The sequence below is a fragment of the Anser cygnoides genome, chromosome 3 (genome assembly GCF_040182565.1).
Source record: "Anser cygnoides isolate HZ-2024a breed goose chromosome 3, Taihu_goose_T2T_genome, whole genome shotgun sequence".
NCBI classification, from domain to species: Eukaryota; Metazoa; Chordata; class Aves; order Anseriformes; family Anatidae; genus Anser; species Anser cygnoides.
The window spans coordinates 94,742,798-94,769,952 of NC_089875.1; the positions used below are offsets into that span (position 1 = coordinate 94,742,798).

General features: G+C 36.5%; 1 protein-coding gene and 1 long non-coding RNA gene across 6 annotated transcripts in view; one reads left to right on the forward strand and one right to left on the reverse strand.

Annotated features, from left to right (window-relative positions):
* Window positions 1-7,088, reverse strand: part of LOC106030404 (uncharacterized) — a 29,738-nt gene extending 22,650 nt beyond the window's left edge. Inside the window, exon 1 of one of the 3 annotated variants that reach the window (XR_010830526.1) lies at window positions 5,679-7,088. This is a non-coding gene — a long non-coding RNA (uncharacterized lncRNA). The remainder of the gene's footprint in view (window positions 1-5,678) is intronic. The other 2 variants (XR_007159046.2, XR_010830525.1) reach the window with 2 other exon arrangements.
* Window positions 1-27,155, forward strand: part of EYS (eyes shut homolog) — a 953,299-nt gene that overhangs the window by 904,852 nt on the left and 21,292 nt on the right. For all 3 annotated transcript variants that reach the window (XM_066994734.1, XM_066994735.1, XM_066994736.1), the window contains 5 exons: window positions 3,211-3,393; window positions 9,045-9,211; window positions 9,416-9,560; window positions 16,142-16,316; window positions 23,682-23,854. In XM_066994734.1, the coding sequence (XP_066850835.1) occupies window positions 3,211-3,393; window positions 9,045-9,211; window positions 9,416-9,560; window positions 16,142-16,316; window positions 23,682-23,854 (843 nt within the window). The remainder of the gene's footprint in view (window positions 1-3,210; window positions 3,394-9,044; window positions 9,212-9,415; window positions 9,561-16,141; window positions 16,317-23,681; window positions 23,855-27,155) is intronic.

Consider the following 27,155-nt stretch of genomic DNA (forward strand, 5'->3'; position numbering starts at 1 on the left):
CCACCCATGGTGTACTTGTGCACATTGCTTCTAACACGTGGGAGGCTTAGGACTTAGTTGTCTCTTTCTTATTGTAAATAAATAATGAATAAAATAGAAATAGGCAAGTAATACTCTGAAATGAAAAAAGTATAACAAATATTAAATGCCAATATGATTTTTTTTATTGTGACAAAGAAACAATTATTACACGCCAGATTTATTTATTTGTTTATTTATTTTTTTAAGAGTGCATAAGTTATGATGCCATGTAAGCCTTCTCTTTATGGAGAACTTGAAAGTAAAGTGCAATTCTTATACTCAAATAGTGGGTACCCAAAGCGTAGGTAAAATTGCAGTGTAGGTAAGGTTTAAACCAGAATGTTTATCGTGTTTTGGATTGAAGAAAGAGCTCCCATCTTCTTCCCCTGAACAGATGTTCGTTCAAGGTACATCCATGTTAAAGGTCATGGATGTAAGCCATTCATTAAGGGTCCTGTCAGAAATAGCTGTCCTGCCTTCAAGAACTCTTAAGTAATGTGTCACGTTGACATTCTCTGATACATCTTCTTCAGTATGGTCTTCCCACCTTGCACAGTGTTCTTCAAAACATGTCACTTCTATCTAGGTGTTTCTAACTTGACTATCACTGAGGCATCCATTAGACTCTAAACTGATATTTCTAAGTATTTTAAGCATATTTGACAATGTCTGTCAAGGTTTTGACATTTGATGGCACATGGGTTGCAATTATTCTTGTTTAAATGACCAAAGAGATATGTTCTTTGTTGAGAGTAAGATGTTTGAACCTTTTTTTCTAGGACATGTCAAAACTGCAGTGAATTGAAACTGATATACAGTAATCTAATACAGTTATGCATCAACTTTCTCTATGTTGTGTAGCACCTGGTCAGTGGGAGTACTATCCTCCTAGTGTCCGGGTCCTACTGTTGTAGTTCACTTTGTAAGGCATTCCTTTGTCAATGTTTAAATACATCTAAATAGGGAGAATTACCTGGCTCCGTGGATGTACATGATAGAAATTCCTTTTCCAGTTATAAAGTCAAGCATGAATAGAAAACAATACGAAGTTCTTCATTATAAGATCTTGTCTCTTAAATATTTTGTGTTGTATTAGATGATAGATAGATAGCAAGAAAATAGAAGGGGAGAGAGAGAGAGAGAGAGAGAGAAAGAAAAAGAAAAGAAAGAAAGAAAGAAAGAAAGAAAGAAAGAAAGAAAGAAAAAGAAAGAAAGAAAGAAAGAAAGAAAGAAAGAAAGAAAGAAAGAAAGAAAGAAAGAAAGAAAGAAAGAAAGAAAGAAAGAAAGAAAGAAAAAAAGAAAGAAAGAAGGAAAGAAAGAAAGAAAGAGAGAAAGAAATGAAAGAGAGAAAGAAAGTTCACATTAAAGGAGCTATCTGTCATAGCTTCCTGAAAATAAAAAAAAAAAATTGAGAACTTGAGCTGTCCTCAGCCATGTTGAGGTAGTCTGAGAGAATACTAGTGGACTGAGGCCAACACCAGATTTAGAGAGTTGAGAGTTGTGTTTCTTCTTCAAATTCACATGACTCATGAAGTTCTAAGACCTGAGGTTACATTCAATGAGACTATGTTGAGAAGAACAAAATCATTGCCGGTTTTCTTGTAATTAGGACAAAACAACCATTTCATATGGAAATTTCCTGGCTCCTGTTTGAAATCACAGAACAAGGCATAATGTGCCACATGTGAAGTAGTGCTTAATAAATGGGACAGTACACACTGTATTGCTGCGGACTTAATTTTGTGCCATAAAAGGTTTTCAATGGCTACATCTGCACCTTTTGTCAGGTTCAGATAATAAAGTAATCAGTGTCAATGTGGCAAATTTCTCAGGGTGCAAATTTAGAAGTAGATTCCACAAACTAGAGGTGGTGATATCATTTACACAATTACATTTGACTGTTTCTCCCAGTAAGTATTTAGGGCTAGATGTTTAAAGGTACTTAGGCTAACATAGATTTACTTGGGGAAGATTATAATTCTTGACTAGGATTTCCCAGTCTGGTTTGTACACACTGCTTCTATGCATTCCTTCCTCCCCCAGTCTGTCCTACTGCCATCATTAGTAAAGCTAGATCCAGCCACATTTGGTGCTCAGATCAATTGCGTATAAGTGCTTAAATCTTTAAAATCTAGCCCCACACCCAGTCTTTCAGGATTAAGCTTTACTCAGCTACTCTGCCTTTCTATCCTGTTTTTCACTAAATCATATTGTCAATACAAGCATTATGTTATCTTTGCTCTGAGCACTGACTGCAAGAATTGACAGCAGCCTGGATACTTGGCTCCAGCAGGCGGCCTTGGTGCCATGTGGGTGCTTGAACCAGAACTCCACTGACTGTTTACCACTACAGATATATGTCTACAGACTTGATGTTATTTGCATTTTTATCTGCTTTTTAAATTCTACCATTTTTTACCGTATAAACTTCTGCATCACAAAACTGTTTTTGAATGAATTTGTAACTTTTACGGCTTTTGAGGAAGCAGGAGCTGGCAAACTATTTTAGAAAGCTAAATGCTTTGTTTTGTCAATGCCCAACAAGTTTTTATTAAAGTGATTCTTTAATAATAATAATAATAATAATAATAATAATAATAATAATAATAATGTTAAATTAATTGTCAGTACTGTAAATTTTACATTTTATATACTAAATTCCCGGATATTCAAACATTTCAAAGGGTATAGGAAATAATGTGAAACAATATAATTCATGTAGGTCCTATTCACAGCACTGTAAACTCATCATATCATGATGATTATTTCTATTACTTCTCCACCTGTGAAGAAATACTATTCCTTAACCTCTTCAGTATATCCCTGTACTCATTTTCACTGAGATGTGTGTAAGATGGCATTTCTTTTAACAGGAGAATTTCTTTCTGTGTTTTCTTTTGTCTATCTGAGCTCTGAGTAAATATTGCAGTGTATTTCAGTTTATAACAATACTATACAGAGACCAGGAGATGGCAGTAGTTGCCAGTAATTCAGTTGTAAAAGAGAGGCTGTTTGTAAAATTCGAGGAAAAACAGGTATGTCTGCATGTATGTAAAATATTACAGCATATCAACGTTTTGATATTATTTATTAAGTTTTAATTCTAGAACAGACTATTAAATACAAATTGCAAATACGTATGTTAAAGAATTTGCCCTAACACTGAATTTCTGTTTCTTTTAAATGCAGTTATTAGTATTAGCCAGCCCAGTTTCAGTGGCACAGATGCTTTTGGCTATACTTCATTCCTAGCTTATTCTACAATCCCAAATATCACCTTCTACTATGAATTCCGCTTGAAATTTCAGTTGATAAATCACCAGTCAGCTTTACAAGATAACCTGATATTTTTCACTGGACAAAAGGGCCAAGGTAAGCCTTATTATTGTTACATATTCTTACAGACTTTAGAATATTCATCAAGCAAGTAGGATGAAAATATACACAGCTTTTTCTTATTTCTTTTCATGATATAATTTCATTGGGAAGAAAATAATCTCTTCAATACTTTATAGTTTTGTAAACACACAGCAAACAATCAGTGTTTTGTTGTTGGTGGTGGTAGTGGTTTTGTTGTTGTTGTTCTTTTTTCTTTTTCCATAGAGGAGAAGTGTAACTGTTAACTTTAATTACTGGAAACAGTTAATCTGATGCTTGAGGTAGCAGATTTCTGAAAAGGTTCTCTTTTCAGTCGCAAACATTTCATTGTCGATTACATTTATTTATCGATTACATTATCAATTACATTGATTTGGTGGCCACTTTTGAAACATGCTGCCTCAAATCTTCTTACATGGACACTCATTCTATTGGAAAATCAGTTCATCTATCCAGCATGTCACAGCCACCCTGTCATTTCTTCTTCCTGTGTCCTCAAACAACCTGCCAGAGGAACAGCCATGAATTGCTGCTGTTATCACAGTGGCTGCACTTCCATGGCCCACAGGACTGAAATACAGCCCTGTGGCAGTGAGAATTGGACTCTGTGTTCTTTATGTGAAATACTAGACCCTAACCTTGACATCACTCAATGCAAGTTAACCCAAGGTAGCTATAAGTTCAGCTGGAATCTGTACAGCAAGATATTCAACTTGGTCTGAATAACACAGCTGAGAAGTGGGTTATATAAATCTGCTTACAATACATGCACTAAGATTTTAACAATGTTTTACGTATCTGCACAGCAGCCCATGTAGTAGACTGACATAGACTCAACATTGAAATGGAGTAAAATATTACTGTTTGTGTTTTATCCATTTTAGCATCACTGTCAAGACAGGACCTACAATACTGATGAAAGTTAGGAAAAGGGTTAATGAAATGTTAATGCAGATATACAGGAGTCAGTGTAGAAACTACTTAATAGCTCATAGATCATTGGAAACATATTACTCATTTTTACCATAGTTGTTTCTGCAATTGGAATTAACTTTTGGATTTAGAGCTGTTGAATGAGATTGTCAAAGCCTAGAAGGGAGGTTTGGTGATGTGCCTTTATGTCTAATTTACATACACATTGCACAAAATTACTTCAGTACATCATAGCAATAAGATACAGGGTGTCCTCAGTTTACTGTGTTCATGCATTAGGGGCATTTTTAGTCTTGTTTTCTGTTAAGTTTCTTAAGAACTGAAGTTCCTGTACATTCTGTGGCAGACAGGGGAGTTAGCCCATTGCAATGCAAACTAACACGTCAGCTTAGAATGGCTTGGCAGTTTACATATCTGTGATGTAATTAAGCTGGTTACTTTTCATTTGGGAAGATCCTGTCAAATTTAGTTAGTGCAGCTCCGTTGATCAGTTGTACTTCACTGTGCCATGATACCTCGGTACAGCACATGGACCAACAACCACAAGCTGATTTACTTATTTTATCGAGTTGGATATCCAAATTAGCTTAATACAAATATTAAACCACTGGAAGTGTATTAAACACAAAACTTTGCTTTGCCTCTGTGTGTGAATCTGGCTTTTCTATGACTTTTCTGTGTGAATTTGGCTTTTCTATTTTCCTTTTTCCTTTTTTTTTTTTTTTTTCCCTCCTTTAGTGAAACATGGTCAGGCTTGGGTGATGCTGCTAACTGAATTATATTGAACAGCATTTTGATTGCATCCAGGTCTACCACTGGTGCCACATTTTACTTCCATAACAGTCCCTGGTTTATTCCCTGGCAGCTTTTCCTTTCACTTACTAATTATTTATTATTGCAGATGAAGGAAATTTTGTGTTTTTCAGCTAACAAATTAGAAATGGTACACGGAGTCATCATTGCCAAAACATTTCCATCCAGTCATTCGGAAAGCAGTTTTCAGAAACCAGTGTCCCCATTATTAAATTTTAATAATAATAATAAATATCTCTTTTGTAATACAAATACAAATGAACACTCCTCTCAATGAGAAAAAACAAACCACAGCATTTATACACGTTTCTGCAACCTTGGGAACAGAATTTCAAACTGTCGGTACAGAAAATGTAGGACACATAACCAAACAAAAATTATAACCATTTGTCCACTGCCTTTACTTGGGATAGAAAAAATGCAAATATAAAATTAACAACATCAACTGTGAAAAATAACCTGAATTTCTTTTTGAGCTACAATGATCAAAACAGAATGCAATAAATAAGTAAATAAATAAATAAATTGCTTACATATAATACAGATCCAAACAGCTGACTCAATTTCTTTGCACCGAAGTCTGTTTCAAAAAGCCCTGCCTGCAAGACGTGCCCTGTAGTGTCAAAGTTATCGTGAAGAACAGTTCTTGCAGCCATATTAAGCTGAACTGAGGACAAAAAAGATTATTAGTGGATCTTCCATGATGTCATTTTTGTTTACCAGAATACTAGCATTCTGAGCTTATTATGTAGTTGTCAAGTGGAAACTTGTCTTTTTATTATTCAGCATCTATTTTTTTTCATGAACACTGCCAGCCAGTAACAATACATTTCTGCACCTCCGTGTCAGATCAGGGGTGGGCAGCAGCTCACCAGCTGTCAGCAAGACCAGGAAGCAATGAGGTGCCAGGTGAACTGCTCTGTAGCAGTTTTATTAATTTTCTTCTTCGTTCAAATGGCTGGGGAGATTGAGTAACCCCCATTCTCATTACCTGAAATCAGCATTTCCTACCAAGTGAACTTTGCCTATTTCACTGGGAGGAGATGCTGTTTTTCCTACAATTTACTTTTATTGAGTATCAAACAATAATGCTCTCACTATGAGAAGTATGAGATTTTTCACAGCCTGTAATCTTGCTGTAAGGAAGCATTTTTAATATTGTGTTCCCTTTTCTCCATTTCATTCCATTTCTCTTAGCATTCTCTTGCAGTATCCCACTTAACTCCCCTTTCCTGTCATCCCTGCCTAGATTGTCTACGCAGACACAAAACAAGGATGGGATCATTGTTCATTTCCAGGCTCTGACCAGCTTCTTTGTTCTTTTATTCTGTTAATATTTCTGGATTACGATCCCCAAGTCAGTTTTCATCTCACGTTAATTCCCATATTATATTTGAACTGAATTAATGTTGTGTCTAACCTCTTGTGAAGTATGATCAAATGATGTCTAATACACAGATGTCTAACATTTTCTTCCTCTTACCCTACAAAGCCTGTAAATCAAAAGTCACCCTATCTCTAATATCTCACCTAACTTAATGCTGAAACTCTCACAACAGTCAGACTAACTGGCCTCTGGATTTCTCCTGGTCATAGTAGACACGTCCCCTGCTTTTGGTCTCAGGTTTGTGGCTGACCCCTGGCTTGGGCTAGAATTCTTAAAAAAAAAAAAAATCTCCTGTTCCCACAGTCTGGGTCAGAAGTTGCCACACTGTACGTGCATAGGGTGTCCGTGGCAAGGTGCTGGCAGCCTCACAAGCTTTCTTGCTCCTGCTCTTGTCTCCACCCCACCTCCCATCCCAGTGAGGAGGGTGAGTGAGTGAGCAGATGGATGGGAGCATGGCTGTTAGCTGAGGCTAACCCACCCACCTCAGCATGAAATATGGTTGATTTGATACCTTTCATCCACACTGGATTTTTGTTCTGTCCATGATAACTCTGACCAGTGCCATTGGTGTAAAACCTCCTTAAAATAATAACAATTTACCCAGAACAAAATAATCTTAGAGAGAAAAATCTTAAGAATCTATCAACGTCAGGAAAAAAATACATATCGCATGCATAGATTTTCTCTAAGACTTTACTGACTTCTTACATCTCTTCCTACCCTAAGTAATCATATTGTCACATTTCTGTTCATAGTTAAATAAGCTTATGTCCTTGTGGAAGTTAACAGCTCATCTCTTGTGTGTTTAAGAGGGGTTACTAAGAAGAATCCTAGAAAGGAAATTCCAATTACATAACAGTATTAAATGTTAAACTCTTTTTTTTTTTCCTGAGGTTATAGAGTGTTTACAGCATTATATTCACCTTACAATGTTTAGCTGATGTAGTAATTTCACATCCATCACAATGCCCAATGTTCCTCTGTAAATTTCTTTACAACTTTCAGATTTTTTTGTTCTATCACCTTTGTAAATATAATTAAACATTAAAATCTGATGATTGACACTCTTCCACTCACAGCAGTCCAGTGTTTTTTCAGACATTGCTCTACTGAAAGAGAAGCACACACGGAAAGAGTATATTTCCTCTATGTCTATTCACAGCCTCTGCTGCAGTCTCTGACCATAAATGAATGGGTTTTGTCACATTTTCCCCATAATGCAGGAAAAAGTACAGTGCTAAAAAAAGTCTCATTTGTAGATAATGATGTTCACTGTCACCTTTTGGATTTATCTGTTCAAGAATGTGCAGATCTTGGAATTTTCTGACTTGAGGGACCAACCAGTTCTCCCTTTGATTTCACGATAGCTGCAGCCAGCAAGGACCCCTGCTTTGGAGTTAAACTGCAGGAGATACTTCAGGGCTATTGTTTGACTGTTCTGTTGTTCTTTTGAAGAATTTCTGCTAGTGATAGCATATGTTGACCTAAATGTAAAGAAATTAATTTATGTGCTGCAAATTTACAAAGAAATTAGTTCTAAATTGAAAGTTTAAGAAAAATTCAGAAAATTGAGATGTGAATATTCAGACCAGAGAAACTTCAGTAATAAATACTCTAGAGTTAACAACAGATACAGAAGAAGAAAGAGTGGGGAATTTTGAGTGATGTGAGGACCCCTTCCTTCCACCCTTCCACGCAAACCACCTGCTACTGCTACAAACTGCTGCCTCCAGTAGCGGTGTTCTACACCTGGCTCTTACAAAGGTCTCTCCCTAGCACCAGCTAAGTGCTAAGCACCCGTGCTTGGCAATCCCTAACCAGGGGTAGCTGTAGTAAAGTTTTTGGATGTTTCTGGGTCATGGGCAGCTGGCCAAGCTTGTTAGAAGCTGCTTGAGCTTCCCCGGGCTCATAAACCTATGGTTTCCCTTACCTTGTCCTAACCTCATAGTAGCAGTTACCCTCAAGTTCTGAGGCTGTTGGTTATTGCTGTTTCAAAAGAAAAGTATTTATCGTGAAAGTGTATTGGGATAGAATTAAGCCATGGATTCTGCAACTTGGAATTTCAAGTTTTTTTTGTGTTTTTTTTTTTGTTTGTTTGTTTGTTTGTTTTAAGTATGATTTAGACTTTGAAGGAGGTTGCGAATCTATTCATATTGCAGGCAGAGGAACAGCAATGACTACTAAACCCACCAGGCTCAACAGGATTTGTGGCTGTAACTAACCTACCCTACTGGAAAGAAAAAAAAAAAAAAAAGGAAGAAAAAAAAGAACTTCCTTCAAAAAACCTATAAATAGTTTATAAATCTCTGCAATTTCTCTTTTAAATCCACAAGAATACTGGAATTTGTGTTATAAGCTGAACAGTGGATGTTAAAAGTAGCTTAAAAATTTAAAACCTTCCCGCCTAAAATTTTCCCAAACTGATGTATTTTCTGTGGATTTGAAGAATATTTTATGCCTCAGTATTCACTGAATCCTGGAAGAAGTAGCTATTCTGATTTTGTCTTTTCAGGTCTGAATGGAGATGATTTTTTGGTGTTAGGCCTCCGTGATGGCAGAGTAGTATATAGCTACAATCTAGGTTCTGGCACAGCAACAATCATTAGTAAACCACTTGATCTGACACTCAAAATTCATGTCATCCATCTTGGCAGATACCTCCAGAAAGGCTGGCTGAAGGTAAAAATTATATATATATTTATTTTAGAAAGATAGACTGTTAGATGATAGTGTTCTCCCCCCATACACCCCTCCATTCAATATGGAAATCTTTAAAATGACTGTTTTATATTTCCCTGTTAAGTTTGGAGGGTTCTCTTCTTTAGACTTTCCCAAATAAGGTAGAATGCTTTGTTGTAACAAATATAAATGTTTTATTGAAAGGTGGATGATCAGAAGAATAAAACTGTCACTTCTCCTGGAAGACTAGTTGGACTCAATGTCTTCAGTCAGTTTTATTTAGGAGGCTATCATGAGTATACTCCAGAACTCCTACCAAAGGGATCCAGATTTAAAAACAGCTTTCAAGGTAAAGATTATACTGTTTTAAATTCCTGTTAAAACATGTGTCAGCTTGTTTCAGTTGTCTATGAAATAAGGATCGAAAAACTCTATCCTAAAAGGAAACAAACTAAAATTTATTTGGCTGAAATTCCTGTGGCTTTTTCATTATTACCCTATGGTGACTAAAAAATGTGATGCAAGGAGAGGCTTTGCTAAATATTTTTAACACTTCCTGTTTCTGATAAAAGCAGAAGTTTTGCCATGTTATCATTTCTTCTTATCTGCCCCTGTTGTATTGTATCGTTCCAAAACAGTTTCCTTTCCCTATGGCAAAGTAATTTAGATTCTTCTCCCAGCTAGTTCTAGCCATTGTCACTGGCAGTGCTGGTTTGGGTAATTGCTTTCATGCTGAAGACTCCTTTCTGATAGGGCATCATAAAATCTGATTTTTTATTTTTTTCCCTGACATTATGTTTTTTCCTCTGGACAGGTTAGGTGTCTGTAATGCCTATAAGGAATATTTCAGCTATTTATATAACAGATGATAATTTCTACCTCTAAGCTTCATATTTTAAGCTCTGTAGAAATCTTAATTCAACTTCTATCAGTTGGATTTGCAAAGGATTTGCTCACAACACTTGTTTATATGCATTCCTTAGTTCTATAGAAAAAAACGTGCTCAAAATTTGTTAGATAAACTTCAATTTGTTTTAAACACTGGAAAGCCTTTCACATGAATGTAAAACATTTCATTGCAGAGCAAATTTTATAGCAGAGCAAAGTTTGAGTTCCTAGTTATGAATCAGGGGTGTATTATGCAGTATAGAAATAAAATTCACTTTCATACACTAGTACACTCCATTGCCACTAAGAGTGCCAAACTGCCTCTTTTCTAGCCTTCACCTTACTTTTTCTTATTATTAAGAAACTTCCCCAAAATGAAGTTCACGGAGACAAGCATAAATCCAAGACAACTTAAATCCATTTGATTTTGTCCCTGACATCTATGATTTGCTGACATCTATGAATTTATTAACTCATCTCTTAAGTCTGGTTTCAAAGGATAAATCCGACAGTATAGTAATTTTCTAAATGTGAATTCTCTGATATGATCCTTTATTCCAAGTGTAGTTCATAGTTTCTGGATGCCAGTGTATGCAAATGAATCCTCTAAGCTTCCAAGTTTCTAGGAACTGCCCTTCTTTCGTGTATTTTTAAATAGATATATAAACTCAACATTTGATCTTATGACAATGCAAATCATAAAATGATGACAAAAATACAAAATATTTCAAAACTCACATACTCTTAGTTACCATTACTATCGATCATTTTTTCTTACTGTTTAAAAAGAAGGTTCTATGTCAAAATTTTGTTAAATGTAGCACATAAACAGTTTTTTCTTTGTCCCTGTCATTCACAGCATTAAATTTCTTATATTTGGTAATCAATTCCATGCTCTGGTTCCCAGTATCATCTTGTCTCTGTTCTCCAGATCGTATTGACTTTCAAGGAAGCTACATTTCCCTACAAATGATTTCTTATGACCTTTTCTTGTGTAGTCAGCATCTAATTTATTCTTCTAACTCAGAAGTGTCCCCAGGTTCAGATCTCAGTCCCCAGGACCAGAAATAAATCTCCATAGGCCTCCAGAGTGGGAACTGCAATATCATTAACATAAAGGAAAATTTGTAACCACTGTACTTCAGCCAGTCTGGAGCTGTAGGGAGTCCACATAAAAACTCTGGAAGCAACAAGATAAATTTGTCTAGCATATAGTTGATTAAAACCCTCAGACTTTTGGAAAGCTTCTGTTGGCTGCTTTTAAAGACATGATTTATTAAAACCATTTTGCTTCTAATAGCACAGTGTACCTCTCCTTTTATAAGCAATTACTATTGGATCAAGAAACACTGAGAAGGTCAGCCTTGCTGCTGCAGACCCAGTGCCCCCAGTAACAGTCTGCAATCACTCAGGATTTTCCTCTGTACAGCTACTGTTTCAGACCATTTGCTCATGCAGGGTTACGTGTCTTTAGCAGTTGTTATTGAAGTAATTTCCATAGGAAAGGATGGAACTGAAAATAAATGTCTTTATTAAACTATATATAAGGAGTATACTCATAACTCTTTCAATACTATACTCTTTTAAAGTCTTATTTTCACTGGGTTTGTTGGTCTCAAAAGAGTTGTGCTACAAAGCAGTGGGTGCAAACGTTTTTCTAGTTGTCAGTCCAGGAAATGTTTATTTCTTCCTTCACAATGGAAACGCTACATCAGGACCATGACTTCCTCCAGCCTTATGCAAAGTAGCATTTCTCTATCAGTTTCTTGGGACTTTTTGTTGATCCCCACTTGTCCATTGCTCCTCTAGCAAGGCAGCAAGCAGGAAAATGAGAAGACAATAGAGATCAAAGCTAAGGTTGCAGCCTAGACAGGGGACTAGCAGGGAGGAACAAGCTTTAGGTCCGTTCTTGTGTACAAATTGTTATGTAATGATGGTATATTAAAAAATGGGAAGGGTTTGTCATCAGGTATGAGCACTGAGTCCAAAATGCATGCATGGCTTTAGAGATAGTGTATCTGCTTCATGACTGTCCCCTCAAGATCTAAAAGAAAGGGACTTGTCATCTGTGAGTTGCAAAAGCAAGACAAGAACAGACAAGGAGAATGTTATGACATTAGGCATTTGGGTTAAAATTAAAGGTTTGTAATAGTGCAAGATAAGCTACAGGGAAAACCAGACAAAAAACAGGCAAAATTATGCTTGCATTTCTATGACTATACTAAAGGAGAAACCTTTTCTTTCCTTTTATTTGGGGCAGCACAGAAGGAGCAGACATCATTTAGGATCTGGTGAAAAAGAGTGGCAGATAATGTTGTTGGTAGGGGAGCCAAAGAAGGAAGGGATCTGTTTTGTGAGCTCTGTTTGACTGGGGTGAAAACTATACATTACATTTAGAGTAAAAAAGTTACTAACAGAAAGCTCCAAGTGTGGTCTAAGGAGCCACTAGACAAAAGACTACAATGCTACGACAGAGGTAGTAGTGCATCCTCTGTGAGTTCACTGTCTCGCTGCATCTGCTTTCAGCTAACTTGCATCAAACTCTGATCTTTGGGATCAAACTGAGTTCAACTCATAAATTCAGGAGCTTCTTTTGAGTTCCTCTTGCAAACTTGGCTGTGACAGAAAACCTCTCCACTATTGAGAATAGTTGGCAGTTTCTCATTAAGAGGCCCAGAACTGGCAGAGTAAAGGGAATTCACGTCTGAAAGAAGGCGCATTCATCAGCTGATTCCTCTGCAGAAGTTTGTGTAGTGCTTGCTCGAGTTGTTGCTCTGAGTCCTTCACCTGCATCCCGCTGACTAACAGTTAGAAGAAATAAGAAAATTAAATGAAAATCTCTACTGAGTTCACAACGCTCTGCCAAAATACTCTCCAGTAATTACTATATGCTGTGTTTACAAATGCTCAGGAGCTGTTTCTAACTTAGGTGTTCTGCTGGTACGATCAAACTAGTCATTGTCACGAACGCCAGTTTATTTTCCATGGTGACCTTCCCAGTTCTTGGGTACTCACTGTGCTTTCCGTTGTTTACACAGAGCACTGGGCTGCTTTTTCTCAGCACTCTAGCAAGACTCATGAGAACAGAACATGCTTTATCTACTACTGATAAACAGATGAAACATTAGTTAGGATTTACCGAGTATGTGGTGGCCTAAAACTAACACTGTTAAAAGCAAAGAAAGGATGTAATATGAATATTGCAAATAGTCATCAAGCTAGGTTTGATTTAAATTGCCTAATATGAGTTTTTAAATTACCAGCTATGTGGCAGTGTAAACCGAACTACAAAGTGTGTGTAATCAGGAAAAATCCTAAGAAAGCAAATTTTTCTAATGTTGTTCTAACAGTTGTTAAAATAGTTGTCTTGCTACGTTTTGGTCGATATAAATTATGATCCTTAAAAAAATAAAAAACATATACCTTCAACAGAATAGTCTGATAATCTAAAGTCTAATGGCATATTTTTCAAAAATGAAGGAAAAAAAAACAGAAATGCAGAGCTAAAATGAAGATATCTATTTCAGTATCTAGATATCTAAAGTGTATTTGTTTTGCGTAGCTGCTATTGACCTACCTTACTTAATAATTCTGTGAGGGACTAAAAAGCTACAGCCTGCCTTACAGAATGTATAATTTGTCACTATGTCAAGTGTTTCTAAACCCAAGTTTGAAAAGTTTGATCATCAGTTAATGAATTCAAACCATATTGCTATATGAGAAGATGGCTTATTACATAAAGCTAGGGCCAATGAACTAGTGTTCAATGAATGTTCACGTGAGAATGTAATATTATGAATAGTATTTTAGGATTTATAAAGCTCTTCTTGAAACATGGCTTCTTTAGACTGTGAAAATCACACTTATCTTACCCTACTGAGGGTCAACAAATAGTTTTGTCAGTGGAATGTGAAATGACTCCTGTTCTCTATTTCTTCTTTGTATAAAGATAATATGATCAGAGGGAGAAGTCTCAAAATTTTATATAGTCAAAGTATTTGCAAGTCAACCATCTTGATAAATGTTCATAAATTCTTAACAAGATCAGAATTATATCAATAAATAGGAGGGCACAAAGCAATTATATTTTTCCAGAATTGTCACAAGAATTGCATGAATTATGAAGTCACTGACTGTGAAACAAACAATGGAGAAAGTCCGTATGTTCTTGATATCTATTAAAAACTGAAGAAACATCCATTATTGTAGAAATATAGAGAGATAAATATAAATAAATAGATAGAAATACATCTGCAATGTGCTCTAGGTGAATCTGCTTGGCAGGGGGGTTGGGCAAGATGATCTCCAGAAGTCCCTTCCAACCTCAAACATACTGTCATTTAGTGATTTTGTATTGAACATTTATTTTGTCTTTCAGGTGCAAGTTTGTTTCTTAAATGATTTCAGTGAATCATGAAAAAATTATATTAAGTGAATTGGAAAAAAAAAAAGTTTGATTATTTGCAGTCTTCATATCATGCCTTTTCCCCACTTTTAATGCTAAACAGGGAGCCTCTGGCATGCACTGCTCAATACCTACTATTCTCAGGATTTTGAGCACTGTGGGAATTCACTATATCTCAACTAATATATATAAATCAGGTATAGAAAGGTATAAGCACTTTCAAGTTCATTTTTTGCACTGTTTAAACCCACTATGAAGTGGGTTTAAGTCTGATTTTTAGTTTTAAATGGTATTTATTAATGTATAGATCTGGATGACATTTCAAAAGTGCTTAATGTCACCTTTAAATATGGCTCTAAACCACTTGGTCAGGTATATTTTGAGAAGCTACTTAGAGTTTGATCCAAAAAGATATAATATATGGCATAATCTTCAGCTTTGCAGAACATAAATAAGCACGTAGACCCAAAAAAGTGATTCACAAATGCTGATGGACTGCTAGACCTGTCAGACTAACCATCCTGTGTAGTTACTAGGAAGATCAAAATGTTTCCAAAGGGGCAAGCCCCAGAAAGCCCACAGGTCAAGCAGGAGCTGCCTGGATGTAGTGAGTCGGAAACAGCTCTGCTCCACCCTGAACATTTGAGTCCATTTTTCATTTAGGATACCAATGTATTAGCAAATTAAAAGAATGTCAGTGTATGGATCTAGTCACTGACTCAATTATCTGTACAGATAAATTCTTACAGTTGTCACATATTTGGTCTGTGTCAATCCCCATTTTCCCAAACAATTATTAGGTGTATTTAGGGGTGACATAATGTCGGGACCATTCCCCATCAGTAGTATGGATGCACCCATACTGTTCTGGAAGCTAGTAACAGTTTGGTGATACAGCTGTGGATACACTAGGGTACTCCTGTACCTTGTAAACCTACCTTGCGTAGGTTTACTTAAGGTTACTTGGCCCACGGGACCAAGGAACAGATCCTGGCACTGCTTACCTTACTGCTAAAGATGAAAATTTTTAATCATTTTCTGAGAGCAAGGGCCTAAAGGAGCAGTGTATACACACTGTCAAATGTTGTGGTCATGTGTGATATGATCTGTATGTAACAGGGACTGAAGCATTTACCTGAGGAGGGGAGAATCTTGGTCTTTCCCTGAAGGAGTCTATATTAGCCTAAAGAAATTCAAGTCCACATTTCCTCCCTGCATTAGCCAATGCTCTCTGAATTCTTACATATTTTACAGCAAACAGACTTATTGTCCTCTCTCCCTTTTTTGTTTAAGTCTTTTATCCGATGTAGATGCATTTTTGTAAAAGCATGCACTTGTAAACATGAAGTTGCACCCACATCACTCCTTAGTCACTGATTCTGCATTATGTCTATTCCTTGAGAAATTAATTCTATTGTTTCACCTATTATTAGGGAGGGATCTTAAAATCTTTCACTTTTTTGCCTGAACAGAAAGTAGCCAAGATAACTTTAGCTCTTGGAGACAGTATGATTGCACAGACATTGAAGATGTTCTGGTGGAACCCATTCAGTGAGGGATGATGGTGTTCTGTTTGATTTGCTATGTATCCCTGTATATGTTGTAAACTCCACTTCTTTCTCCTTTCTACTTCTAAGGTTGCATTTTTGATGTTCAAGTTCGCACCAACATGAATCAGGAGTTTAAATCACCAGGGATTCCAGAAGGTCACCCCAATTCAGGTCGCAGTGTTGGACAATGTACAGATTCCCCATGCAGTTTAATAAAATGCAGAAATGGTGGCAAGTGTGTGGAAAGTGGCTCTACTGTTTAGTAAGTATGAAAAACTTTTTTCTAGATTACAACATAGACTGATCAGTAGACCTAATAACTGTGGTAATTTAGTTTCTTAATAACAGATGTCTCCAGAAAGCTATCATTTTATTGGAAAGGAAGAAAACTGTTGAAAGATTTTCATCCTTTCAAATAACAGAAGAAAAAATAGAATTTTAATCTTAAATTAATAGAATCAAAACCAAAATTTAAAAATTCTTAGGACATTTGCTGAGGGTCTGTTTTAAGAAGCTCCACGGACTGGTCAAACTCCACTAAAGTCACTGGCATCCAGACTTACCACAAAATGTGTGGCTAGAACTAGATGTGTCAGAAAGGCATTTAATTAAACTAAGTAGCATCCTAGATATCGGAGAACAAAATAGCAAAGAGGGGAGCTTGAACATTGCCTGAACATGGCTGGTAGACAAAAAAAAAAGTATTTTTCTCTGACAACCCCTTTCTGGAGTAAATCATTGAATGTCTAACACTGGAAAGTTCTGAGCCAGTATAAATCATAGGAACAACCTTACTGAGCATCTGTGTGTAATTCTCTGCTGCTCAGTCTCTCCCTAATATACACAGGTCTTTGTGCCTCCAGTTACCATTTGTGTGGATACTTTTCTTTCTCTCAAATGCACCTTCCCTGGCTTCATGCCCTTCTCAAGTGTTCATTCACCATTGTCTTTCCAGATCTGCTGGCTGGCCTGCTCATGCAAGGCCTTCTTAATCCATTCCACACAAAACAAGGCAGGTTAGTAAGGATCTTATGTCAAAACTGTTTGAACTAGGTCAGTTCATCATATGAGCTGTTCAGCTGGCTGATCAATCAGATAATAAGTGCTGATGGGGCAAAAAGGTCTTTAGCTGGCACAACAGATAAGTCTTTCATGCCTTATCACTAAGTCTAGATGGATCTTTGTGTCTAGTCTGTAAGGCACAAAGAAGAAAGTGAATTTGCAGTTCCAAAGTGCTGCTGTGTGTCAACATTTCCATTGTAATAAATCTTGTTTCCAAACTTTGTAACTCAGCTGTAAAGCCTTTGCTGAAGAGTGCTATTGATTTTAAAAGCATCTGCCAAGATTAATTATACTTGCTTTCCCTCATGTACTTCCTCATGTGTTCATTTATTAACATATATTTACATATTTTTTTTAAAAAAAGAAAGAAGTGCTGATATAAAACATCTGAAAACAATGACTGGAAACACTGCGGACAGCAAGACAGATAAGAAGGGAAAGACAGGCTTTACACTGTGGAGCTGCTATGTATGTCAATTCTTCTTCAAAAAACAAAGACCTGTCCCTTCTGTGTAATATAAAGAAAAGAGTTTGCATACTTGTCAAGCTAAAAACAAGCTCCTAAATGTGTACTGGAGAGAGAATTAAATGGTAATTGGTTTTGTTGCCCCTGAGACAAATCTTTATCAGTAAGAAAACCTGTACAAAACTAGTGCTTCTAAAGCTAGTAAGGCTTTATGTACAATTTGGAAAATTCATCCCTGATATGTAGTATGCAATTCCCCTCCCCATTTCCCTTAAAAGCATCTTTATATGCTCGTAAATAAAGCAATGAAAGAAACTCTTTGAACATCCTGAATAACAAGGTATAATTTGGAATTGCTTTCTGACTGTTGAGCTATAGTATGTCCCAATTACTGGACTTTGCAGGTTCCTTCCAGAACTATTAAGTCCTTGGCATCCAGTGCGTTTGATCTTTCTGAGGAAAAACAAAGGCAAATGGCACCCTTTGCATTTACAGGGATGTTAGAGGAGACACAAAACCAAAACTGCAATAAAAATACCAGAAATGTAGGCCGAAGCATACCCCTCCTATGTGCCCACCTATACCAACCTAAATCCTGGCTTCAGAAACTTACCCAGCACTGCTAAGTCATCTTCTGGCCTGCAAGGTACACAGTACCACCACCAGCAAGACCTAGAGAACATTTGGAAAAGAGGTGACAGGCTAGAGTAGCAGCCTGATTGGGCTACATTGGAAGCTTGATATTGTAGGCAAAGTTCTTTTTCATCATTATAGTTTCATAATTTTAATGGCAGATTTGTTTAGGAACTGTTTTAAAATGTGGGGGTTGTTTGCTTTTAGAGGGGTGAGTTGTTTGTTTTTAATCTGTAGTGACCTCCTACTGAATTATAATCCTGCCCTCATATTTCACGGCAGCTAGGTTGTCGCAGATAATACGTATGTATGCATGCATGTACCAGTAATTGCCACCTTCTCCTCACAAAAAAAGCCAAAGAGTCCTGGATATAGCATGCATATGATTTTTGCCGATGTATAGTAGCTGTCAATACTGTCTTGCTTTTCTCAGGGGGAACTTCTCTCTCTTTTCATATCACCTGTGTTCCTCTGAAGAGCAGAGTCCTTGAGGGAACTGTATTTGTGTTCAAGTATATTTTCTCCTGAAATGAGATCTCTCCTGTTTTTCTTGCTGTTTTGAGCTATTTTTATGTCCTGCTTCCACCACTCTGCCAGAAAGTGTGCAGTGCCATTAAGCTGTAGATTCAGTTGCTACAGGGATAATGCTTTGATTTAAATAGAAGCAGAAATGTACAGCATTAAACTTTACATTCTGTCCAGCAACAGAGCAGAACTACTATGTATTAACAAAATTCAGAGGAAATATTTGTATAGTAAAATGAAGAATTTTATGTTCAAGGGCAGTAATATACTCCATTATTTTGTTTATGGCAATTACATCCAGTAAGATTGTCTATGAAGTGTTATAGCTATTGCTTGTTGCTGAAGTGAGAGGAAAAGTATGTCTTCTGTGTACTTTGAACAGAACATCACACATAATGGGTAGGATTCAGTTGCTGAATTTAAGCCTGTAATGGCACTTTAGGTACCTCTGAGTAGACCATTTGGCCTTCAGCTGCAGCTTTGAAGAGTTCAAGACTTGCATAAGTCTTCTGTCATATCTCTGAGGCACATGTGGATTTCTCAGTACTCTTTAGCGTTTCAAATAGCACTAGCCACTTAGGTTCAGGAAATTAAATCATAACTCTATATAGTACAGGGATACCCCATAAGGTAAGCTGTTGTAGTTTCATTATTAGGTTGAATTTGATTAGAAACAATTATCAATTCAAGGACTAAAACAATTTTCAATGAAGGGACATACTTTTATAGTTTGCAAGGAAAAAGGCATTTCTCTATTTAATTGTTGTTTTACATCAATAAAAGTTTTTACTTTTTTGGGAGGTGGATTTGCTACCTAAAAATTGTCATCTAATTTGGCAGATGTAGAAAATTTGTGCAGACTTCCACAGTACTCTTTGCTTAGATACCATTAATTTTCTTCCAATCTTAATTGTTCCATGCTCTATTTTTGCCTTGTAGCCTGAAGATAAACTGTTTTTCACTAATGCTCTAGTTTTCCATTGCCTTAGTTTAAAGCCACTTTTATTAAAAGATCTCCTCCATTGTTCAGCGTCTTTCAGTTCCAATACAATATAAACTTACTAAATATATCCAGAAATCTCCAGTAGCTTGGGTTGGCCTGATGTGGCGAATGCAGGACTGTATGAATTTGAGAAACCATGCAGGATCTGAGATATCCATATACTGGCAAATGTAATACAGGATTTGGAGAGACCAATGTCCTCTCTCCTTGAAGAGACCAGCGGAAACGTAGTTGGAGGCCAGATGGGATACCCCTGGGAAGTGTTAGTTGGCAGCAGACATCTGCCTAGTCTCAGTTGGCCTACCTGATTAGGTAAATTAATTGAGCCTCTCATCTCCATTGAATAGATGCACATCTTAAATGTAGACACCTACTCTCACATACACCTGCACATATGCAGGTGTCTGAATCTGCAGGGCTGAATCCCTTCTGTTATAAGATTTGTTTGATTTGACGTCACTTTTGTCTAACTATAGAAAGTTACAGGTTTGTTAGCATTGAGCATGACATTTTAAACTTGATATTTTCTACATTTAATATGAGAATGCTCTTTGTTTAGTATAGGAAACCACAGTAGATATAAGCAAACATTCTAATTTCTTCACAGAAATCCTTTAGTACCTTTAGTTATTTCCTGATTAAGTTCAGTAAATTCTTCTAGCTTGATAAGGATTTTATGTAGTAAGATACCAGCATATTGCTTTTATAGTTTATAAAGTGAAATGAATTTTCTTTTTTTTAATGTTGCCAAAAATTTTCATATAACACATTTCAGGTTTATGTCATCAACAGTGCTTTTTGTCCCTACTGATGCAGAAACTGTGTTACTTATTTGAGAGCTGACTTTGGCCTTGTTACTGGACTTGGAGCCTGGAAACCCATTCTGTGAACACTGTGTGACACTGTTAAGCATTTGAGAAGAAAAAAACAAAAAACAAAAAACAAATTGACATTAAATTAAACCATAATTGAACTTCCTAAACAGAAAGATTACAAAACTCTAAATAATATCTGAAACTTCCAGAATCAAAAGTGATCTTTTATTTATTTATTTATTTATTTATTTATTAATTTCTCCACGAGCTGTGAATTTGACAGTTCTTGCTTCCTGAATTGGCCTGTCTTTGTCATATATATACAGTGTGCAGTGCACCCTATTAAGAATCATTTGGAAAAACTAGGACTAGGAAAAAGAATTATCCAATTTCGTCTAAGTCACACTATCAAAGTTATATATGAAGGCCTTCCTATCCTTTCTCCACATAAAAATATGATATAGAAAAATCAGAGGCATTTTGGCAGTTGCCTTGAGAAACTTAATAGCTGAGGCACAGAGGAATCAATTTAATCCATACTGTTCAAAACCCCCTAAAATAGAAAAGTATCTTGCAGTGAGATTTAACTCCTAAGACACATAAAGTGTCTACAGGTAAGCTAAATGTGTAAGATCAATGTCAATTGATCCACAGTCAGTGGAGGTCCAGGCCTTTCCAGTTGTCTTTTAACATCAGCACATATCTTGGGATACCTCTCCTGGTCTCCATGGGATGTCCAGAAGAGCACGTCTTCTGTGGGCCTTCTGTCTTCTAGTTGCACAGATTTCTCAGATTCACCAAGGCATGTCAGAGGGCACTAAACACCTGTGTTGAGGCAGTTGAATTCAGTCCTTGTCATTGGTTATCATTGTCAATATATGAATAATGTCAATGGATATTGCTTTAGTTCCCCTGACTGTTTCTGCTAGATCTACTGGATGTTAATTTATTAATCCATTAACTGGATGTTAATTAATCAATCTATTAACCTATGAGCTCAGGCACGTACTCTAGGATCCCATTCCCTAACAAGCATTCAGTGTTTTTTGGCAGTCTTGTCTTCCAGATCTCAAGCTTCCTCTCCCATGTACCTCTATGAAGGCAACTGGAGGCTGTGTGGGCACATAATGAATCACTGAATGTAGATGCATAGGCAACAGGACCCTAGCTCATACGTAAATACAAAAAATTAAGTATCTTGATCTCAAACTGAATCTCACCTCTTTTATCTAAAGAAATGGGTCTTTAAACACTTGAGAATCAAAGCACTGGTGATGTTACAAGCCACTGGGTTCTCCTGTTCTGGTAGAACAACATGCAACCATAATGAAGTATAGGGAAAACTAGACCAATATGACAGGCTATGTGATGCAAAGGATTTGAAATGCTGCCTCTTCCTTTGTCTTTCTGAAGATTAGGAAATTTGGGGTCGGAACTTCTCAACCCCTGTCCAACTTGCTTCGAAGTGTTAAGTAGGAGAGGTTGCCACTGTCGGCCACAGTAAATGTGTTCAGCTCCATGCAAAGAGTTTTCAACTCATTTTAAATCCTAACTTTTATTAGGTCATAAGAGACAAATAATGAAAAGAAATTAGACATACACAGATGCAAAAAAGGTAAACGAGAAGAACCTTTGTGTATACTTCCCAACAGTAGTAGCTTTGGCTCCGAACATCCTGCTTGACAGCACAAGAAATGGACATTTCTGCTTGCCACTTAGGGAGTTAAATTACTTCCCCTTCTCAGTAACTTTTCTGCATCAAAGCATAACAGTTGCTGGTGAGACGGAAAGCATTCTAATGCTATGATGAATGGAGGTGTTTTTGCTTCTGCAAGGTCTTGTCCTCTCTCCCCTTTCATTACAGATAGCTCTTTATCAAAGGGTTTGCTGATTTTGCTTTATTTACATGGTGTTGCCTGATCTGAAGGTTTAGTGAAACAGCAATAAAAGTATCACTGTGTCTTGTATGTGAACTGTGGAAGATGAAATATAGTGACAGAACATACTTGAAATGAGGCAGTTTCACAGACTCCCTGTTATGTTTTTCCCAGAAACAGTGGGCTGATTAATAGAGAAAGTGTAGCTCAGTGAGTTTGAAGAAGAATTCAAGATTTTGCACATATACAAAAAGACACTGACTAAGAATCAATCAAAATAGATGAGGTTTCATTCTTAGACTTGAGAGAGAAAATATTTAGGAAAAAAATCAATTACTGTTTTTATTCAGGGGAATTATTTTTGTATCATAAAGTATCACTAGATTTTAAAATGGAAATAGGTCTCACATTTCATTTGAACCGTTTTGAAACTTTTGCTTCTTAATAAGGAGGGCATTTTTAACATCAGTGCCAAGTGTAATCTGTATTTTACAATGTCTATAGAATTCAAACTAATTTTAAATTTACAAGTTAATTTGAAATTTTTGTTCTATTCTCCTGGTTTGGATGAAAGAAAGGTATAGAAAGTACCAGACACTCACTAGTGATCCGGTCAATTTAGACAATTTGATGATGGCATAGATTTAGTCATATAACACTCAGATTGCCCCCTCATTCTTGGTCAAATCCACTATCCTCTTTTCCATCAAGTGCTTCACCAAGCCTATGTCTGGTTGCCAATTATAAGAATTTAGCAAATGAATAACGGCTAAATGAAAGGCAGTTGCTGACAGACTCCTGTTAGTAGTTACAATTTGGAATTGTTAACAGTTCTTTTATAGTGACATCCGATTGCGTTTTTATAAATGCTATTCGCTGCTTTGCTTTCCCTTTTAAATTCCACTTTGACTCATACTAGTTTATGCAGTCAAAGCTTCCTTGAGCTATTTGTAGAGCAAAATACAAAAAATAGCCACAAACTTGATTGTTTTTTGTAGATACTGATCCTGTAACTCAAATATTAAAAATAATATGTTCCCTATTAAATACAATTTTCTTGCTACAAAGTAAACAGATCAAAAAGGTAAATGATAAACTTTGTTACTACACTCTCCTATTTGCCATTTTGGACCAGATGATTAAATATAGGTATCCCAGACTTGAAAATCTTGATTACTTTGCTACTGAACCATTGATTTCTTTTGGTAATAATGTTGCATTCTTTCCTTTCACTTACCTACTGTAGCTGTGACTGCCTCACTGGATGGAAAGGTGCATTTTGCACAGAAATGGTGTCAGTATGTGATCCAGAGCATGATCCTCCACATCTGTGTAAGCAAGGCGGTACCTGTGTGCCGCTACCTGATGGCTACACATGTCACTGTCCTCTCGGAACAACCGGTACCTACTGCGAACAAGGTATGTCAAGTGAATAGTACACTCTACATAGAGTTACTTGACAGTAATGTCCAGGCAGAAAAAAAAAAAAAAAAAAAAAAAAAACAGTATTTTGTAAAACATGAATGAAATGTGAAATGAAGTCACAAGGTATAAAATAGACTTTATTAAAGACAGAAACTGGTACTCCTTTCTGTTAGAAAAATCGTCATTTAAAACTGTGAAATGTTAGATAGTTTTCTGACTCTGCTTATTTTCAACACCATTTTTTCCCTCATTTTTTTTCAAATCATTCAACTAAATCCATGGGCAGTTTGACACTGTCAGATACTGAGGGGACAGGAAGCATTCCAGAGCAGTGTTATAGTGATCCTCTGCTCAGGTCAATTCCCAAGCTCACCATAATGAAGTACATTGAGAAATACTCTTAAGAGCTCAGAAGCACACTTCTGAGCACATTTCAGAAGCAGTAAGCATTTAGGATCTTATCCAATTTCCTCTGACAGTGGTGGAGAGGTTGTTCTTGACTTCAGTAGCTGTTGGATAGGGATGCACTGAGAATGATGATAGAAATGCAAATATCACTGTAATAATCTTCAGGTGATTGTTTTCCCTGACTTTCTATCAACATCTCCCACCAAATATACCTTCAATCTGCCCGTCTTTTCTTACCCTTACGTATACGAAACCTTTATCAAGGTGTTTTCACCTGTAAGGGATTGTACAAATGAATATCCAACAATGTGCATACACAAGTGCTACAAGCTCAGAGACTTTTCCTGTAAGCGTCTGAAGTGTCTCTGTGCAAAAAGTTGTACTGTGGTCTGCATCCTCTATTCTGCAGTTCTCAAATTCAAGTTAATATTGTAGAAGTGTATGTTTTTCCTTCAAGATGCTCTCTTTACATCTTTTGAAGAACACCAGTTACTGTTAAATAGCTCCTTTCTCAAACTGCCTGCCAATGTCTGACCTTCCTTGTTCTGCCTATAGAACAAGTTTCAAGCACAAAACTGACAAGCTGAACTGTTTTTGACCTATTTTGCAGTCCTCAACCAATAGATTGGTACAGTTTTAAAATCCCATTACAGAGAGCACTTGCAATTGGTAGGCTCAAATCAAAGAGAATATAGCTTCTGGAAAGCCATTGTTAAATTCTTTATTCCAGGTTAAAATGTGCTTGCTCTATTGCCTCTGCTGCAACAGTTTTTCAGGGCTCTTCATGTGAACATTTAGACTTTGAATTCTCATTTTTGAGTGAGATTTTAAAATATAATACCAACTGGACTCAGGACACTGACCAACAGGATGCATGCTATACATAAAGCTGTTAATTAATCAAGTAAAAATCCCTGTGTTCTGGTTTCCTAATAGATTTGGATCTTCTTGTGATGGCCACTATTACCTAAAAGAGATAGCTTATAACTGAGCAATAGAAAAATGTATTTCTTGTAGATTGTCATCCTCTTAGTAATTCATCCACCTGGTAAACACATTAGAGGGTTCCTTTCTGTTTTATTTAAAAGCTTTCTTTTTATAAGTAGGGTCTATGGGTCATCACCAAACTCCGTGCCCTGCATTTCACCTTACTCTGGCAGAGTAATGAATTATCATGAGATTTTTCAAAGCGGAGTTTGCACTTTTAGTGAATGGCAAATTGCTAAAAACAGCTGTTTATCAAGATTGAATATCTCATCTCTGGATTGATGGTGGTTATTGAAGCCAAAAGAAAAAGAGACAGAGAAGAATGAATGGCCCAAGGGACCCAAAGAGAACAGAGGGAAGTTAAATGATGGAGACTAATGAATGTGCAAGAAAGAAGGAAAGAAGTGTGAGGAAAGGACAGAAGAGATTTATGAGGCAAAAGACATCAGAGGAGAATAGCAAAGAGTAAGAACAAATAGGACTTTACCAAATAATAGTGACTGGAAAATACAGGACAATAATATGGATTGCACAGCAACAGGTCAGGTGAAATACATAAGGCAGTAGGGCTAGAACCACAGTAATGAGAAATAGTACTTTGACCACAGAAGTTAGAGATAATTAAGCATAAAATGACAGAAATCAAGTACTAACCTGCCTAACAAACACTAAAAATATCATAGAATCATCGTAGAATGGCTTGGGTTAGAAGGGACCTTAAAGATCATCTAGTTCCAACCCCCCTACCATGGGCAGGGATGCCACCCAGTAGATCAGGTGGTTCTTTCTGAAAACTGCATGGGAGAAATGAAATCATTCAGATGAGGCTATAACAGTTCTTAAAGAACTGCTTCTTTTGAAGAAGGGGGCCCACAGCTGAACTCAGTCCCTTCATATATTCTTGGATATTGTGGCAACATGCCACAGACCAGCAGGCAACAGAGTAGCTCTCTCTGCTGATGTGGAGGCTTCAATACAGACAGAGCTTGAGATGACAGAAGCAGCCTTCCAGGTCCCTGGCTGTATGCAGTACCTGGGGCCGAGAAATCACTAAGGACCTGGCTGTTTCAGCTCTCCTCTGAGTATGCAGTAGACCTATTGGCTTGTGAGAAAAGCGGCCAAGATCAAGTGTCAAAGTTTAGAGATGAAGGAACAGTCTAAAAACCTTTTGCTGCAGACAAATAGTTTGATTCGTAGCACATCATTATTACATTATTATATATATACATCATAGTATATATATTTTATATATGTGGACACAATGTCTTTTTCTCAACTAGTAATTATTAAGGGATGTTGACATTCAAAATACAGATGTTATCATATCATATAGTTGTTACAGTAATAACTGTCTTCATTTAAATTCTGATCTTTACCAAATTGCACCTCATCTGCTTATTCCTTGTGTATGAACAGTGTCCCTTTGTGAGTCCAGTAATCCTGTCTCTTGCAGTGGCCAATAGTAAAAGGTTAGAGAAAAGTTTAATACAGCAACTATGTTTGACATCTCCCTGAGGTATTTTTCTATCATCCAAACATTTTTATCTCATATTCCCGTCTTTTTAATTTTCTTTTTTTTTGTTCTTTTTCTTCTTCTTCTTCTTCCTTTTTTTTTTTTTTTTTTTAAATAGATTAGGTCAGGTCTCTCACCTTGACATAAACAGTCTCATTTAAGGCAGTAGACAACTTGAACAAAAGTAAATTTGGAGTCGATGAAACTCCTCTTACATTATGTCAAGCTTTGAGATATCTTTCTACATAAGCTAGAATTCCACTAGATACTAAGCATGTGAAATTTATATCCTATGTAATATACTAGGTTTTGTAGAGGAAAGAAGAAAACCTATAATTTCAGAGGAGTTAATTGTAAGATTTTACAGACCTGATAATATTCTCTTTT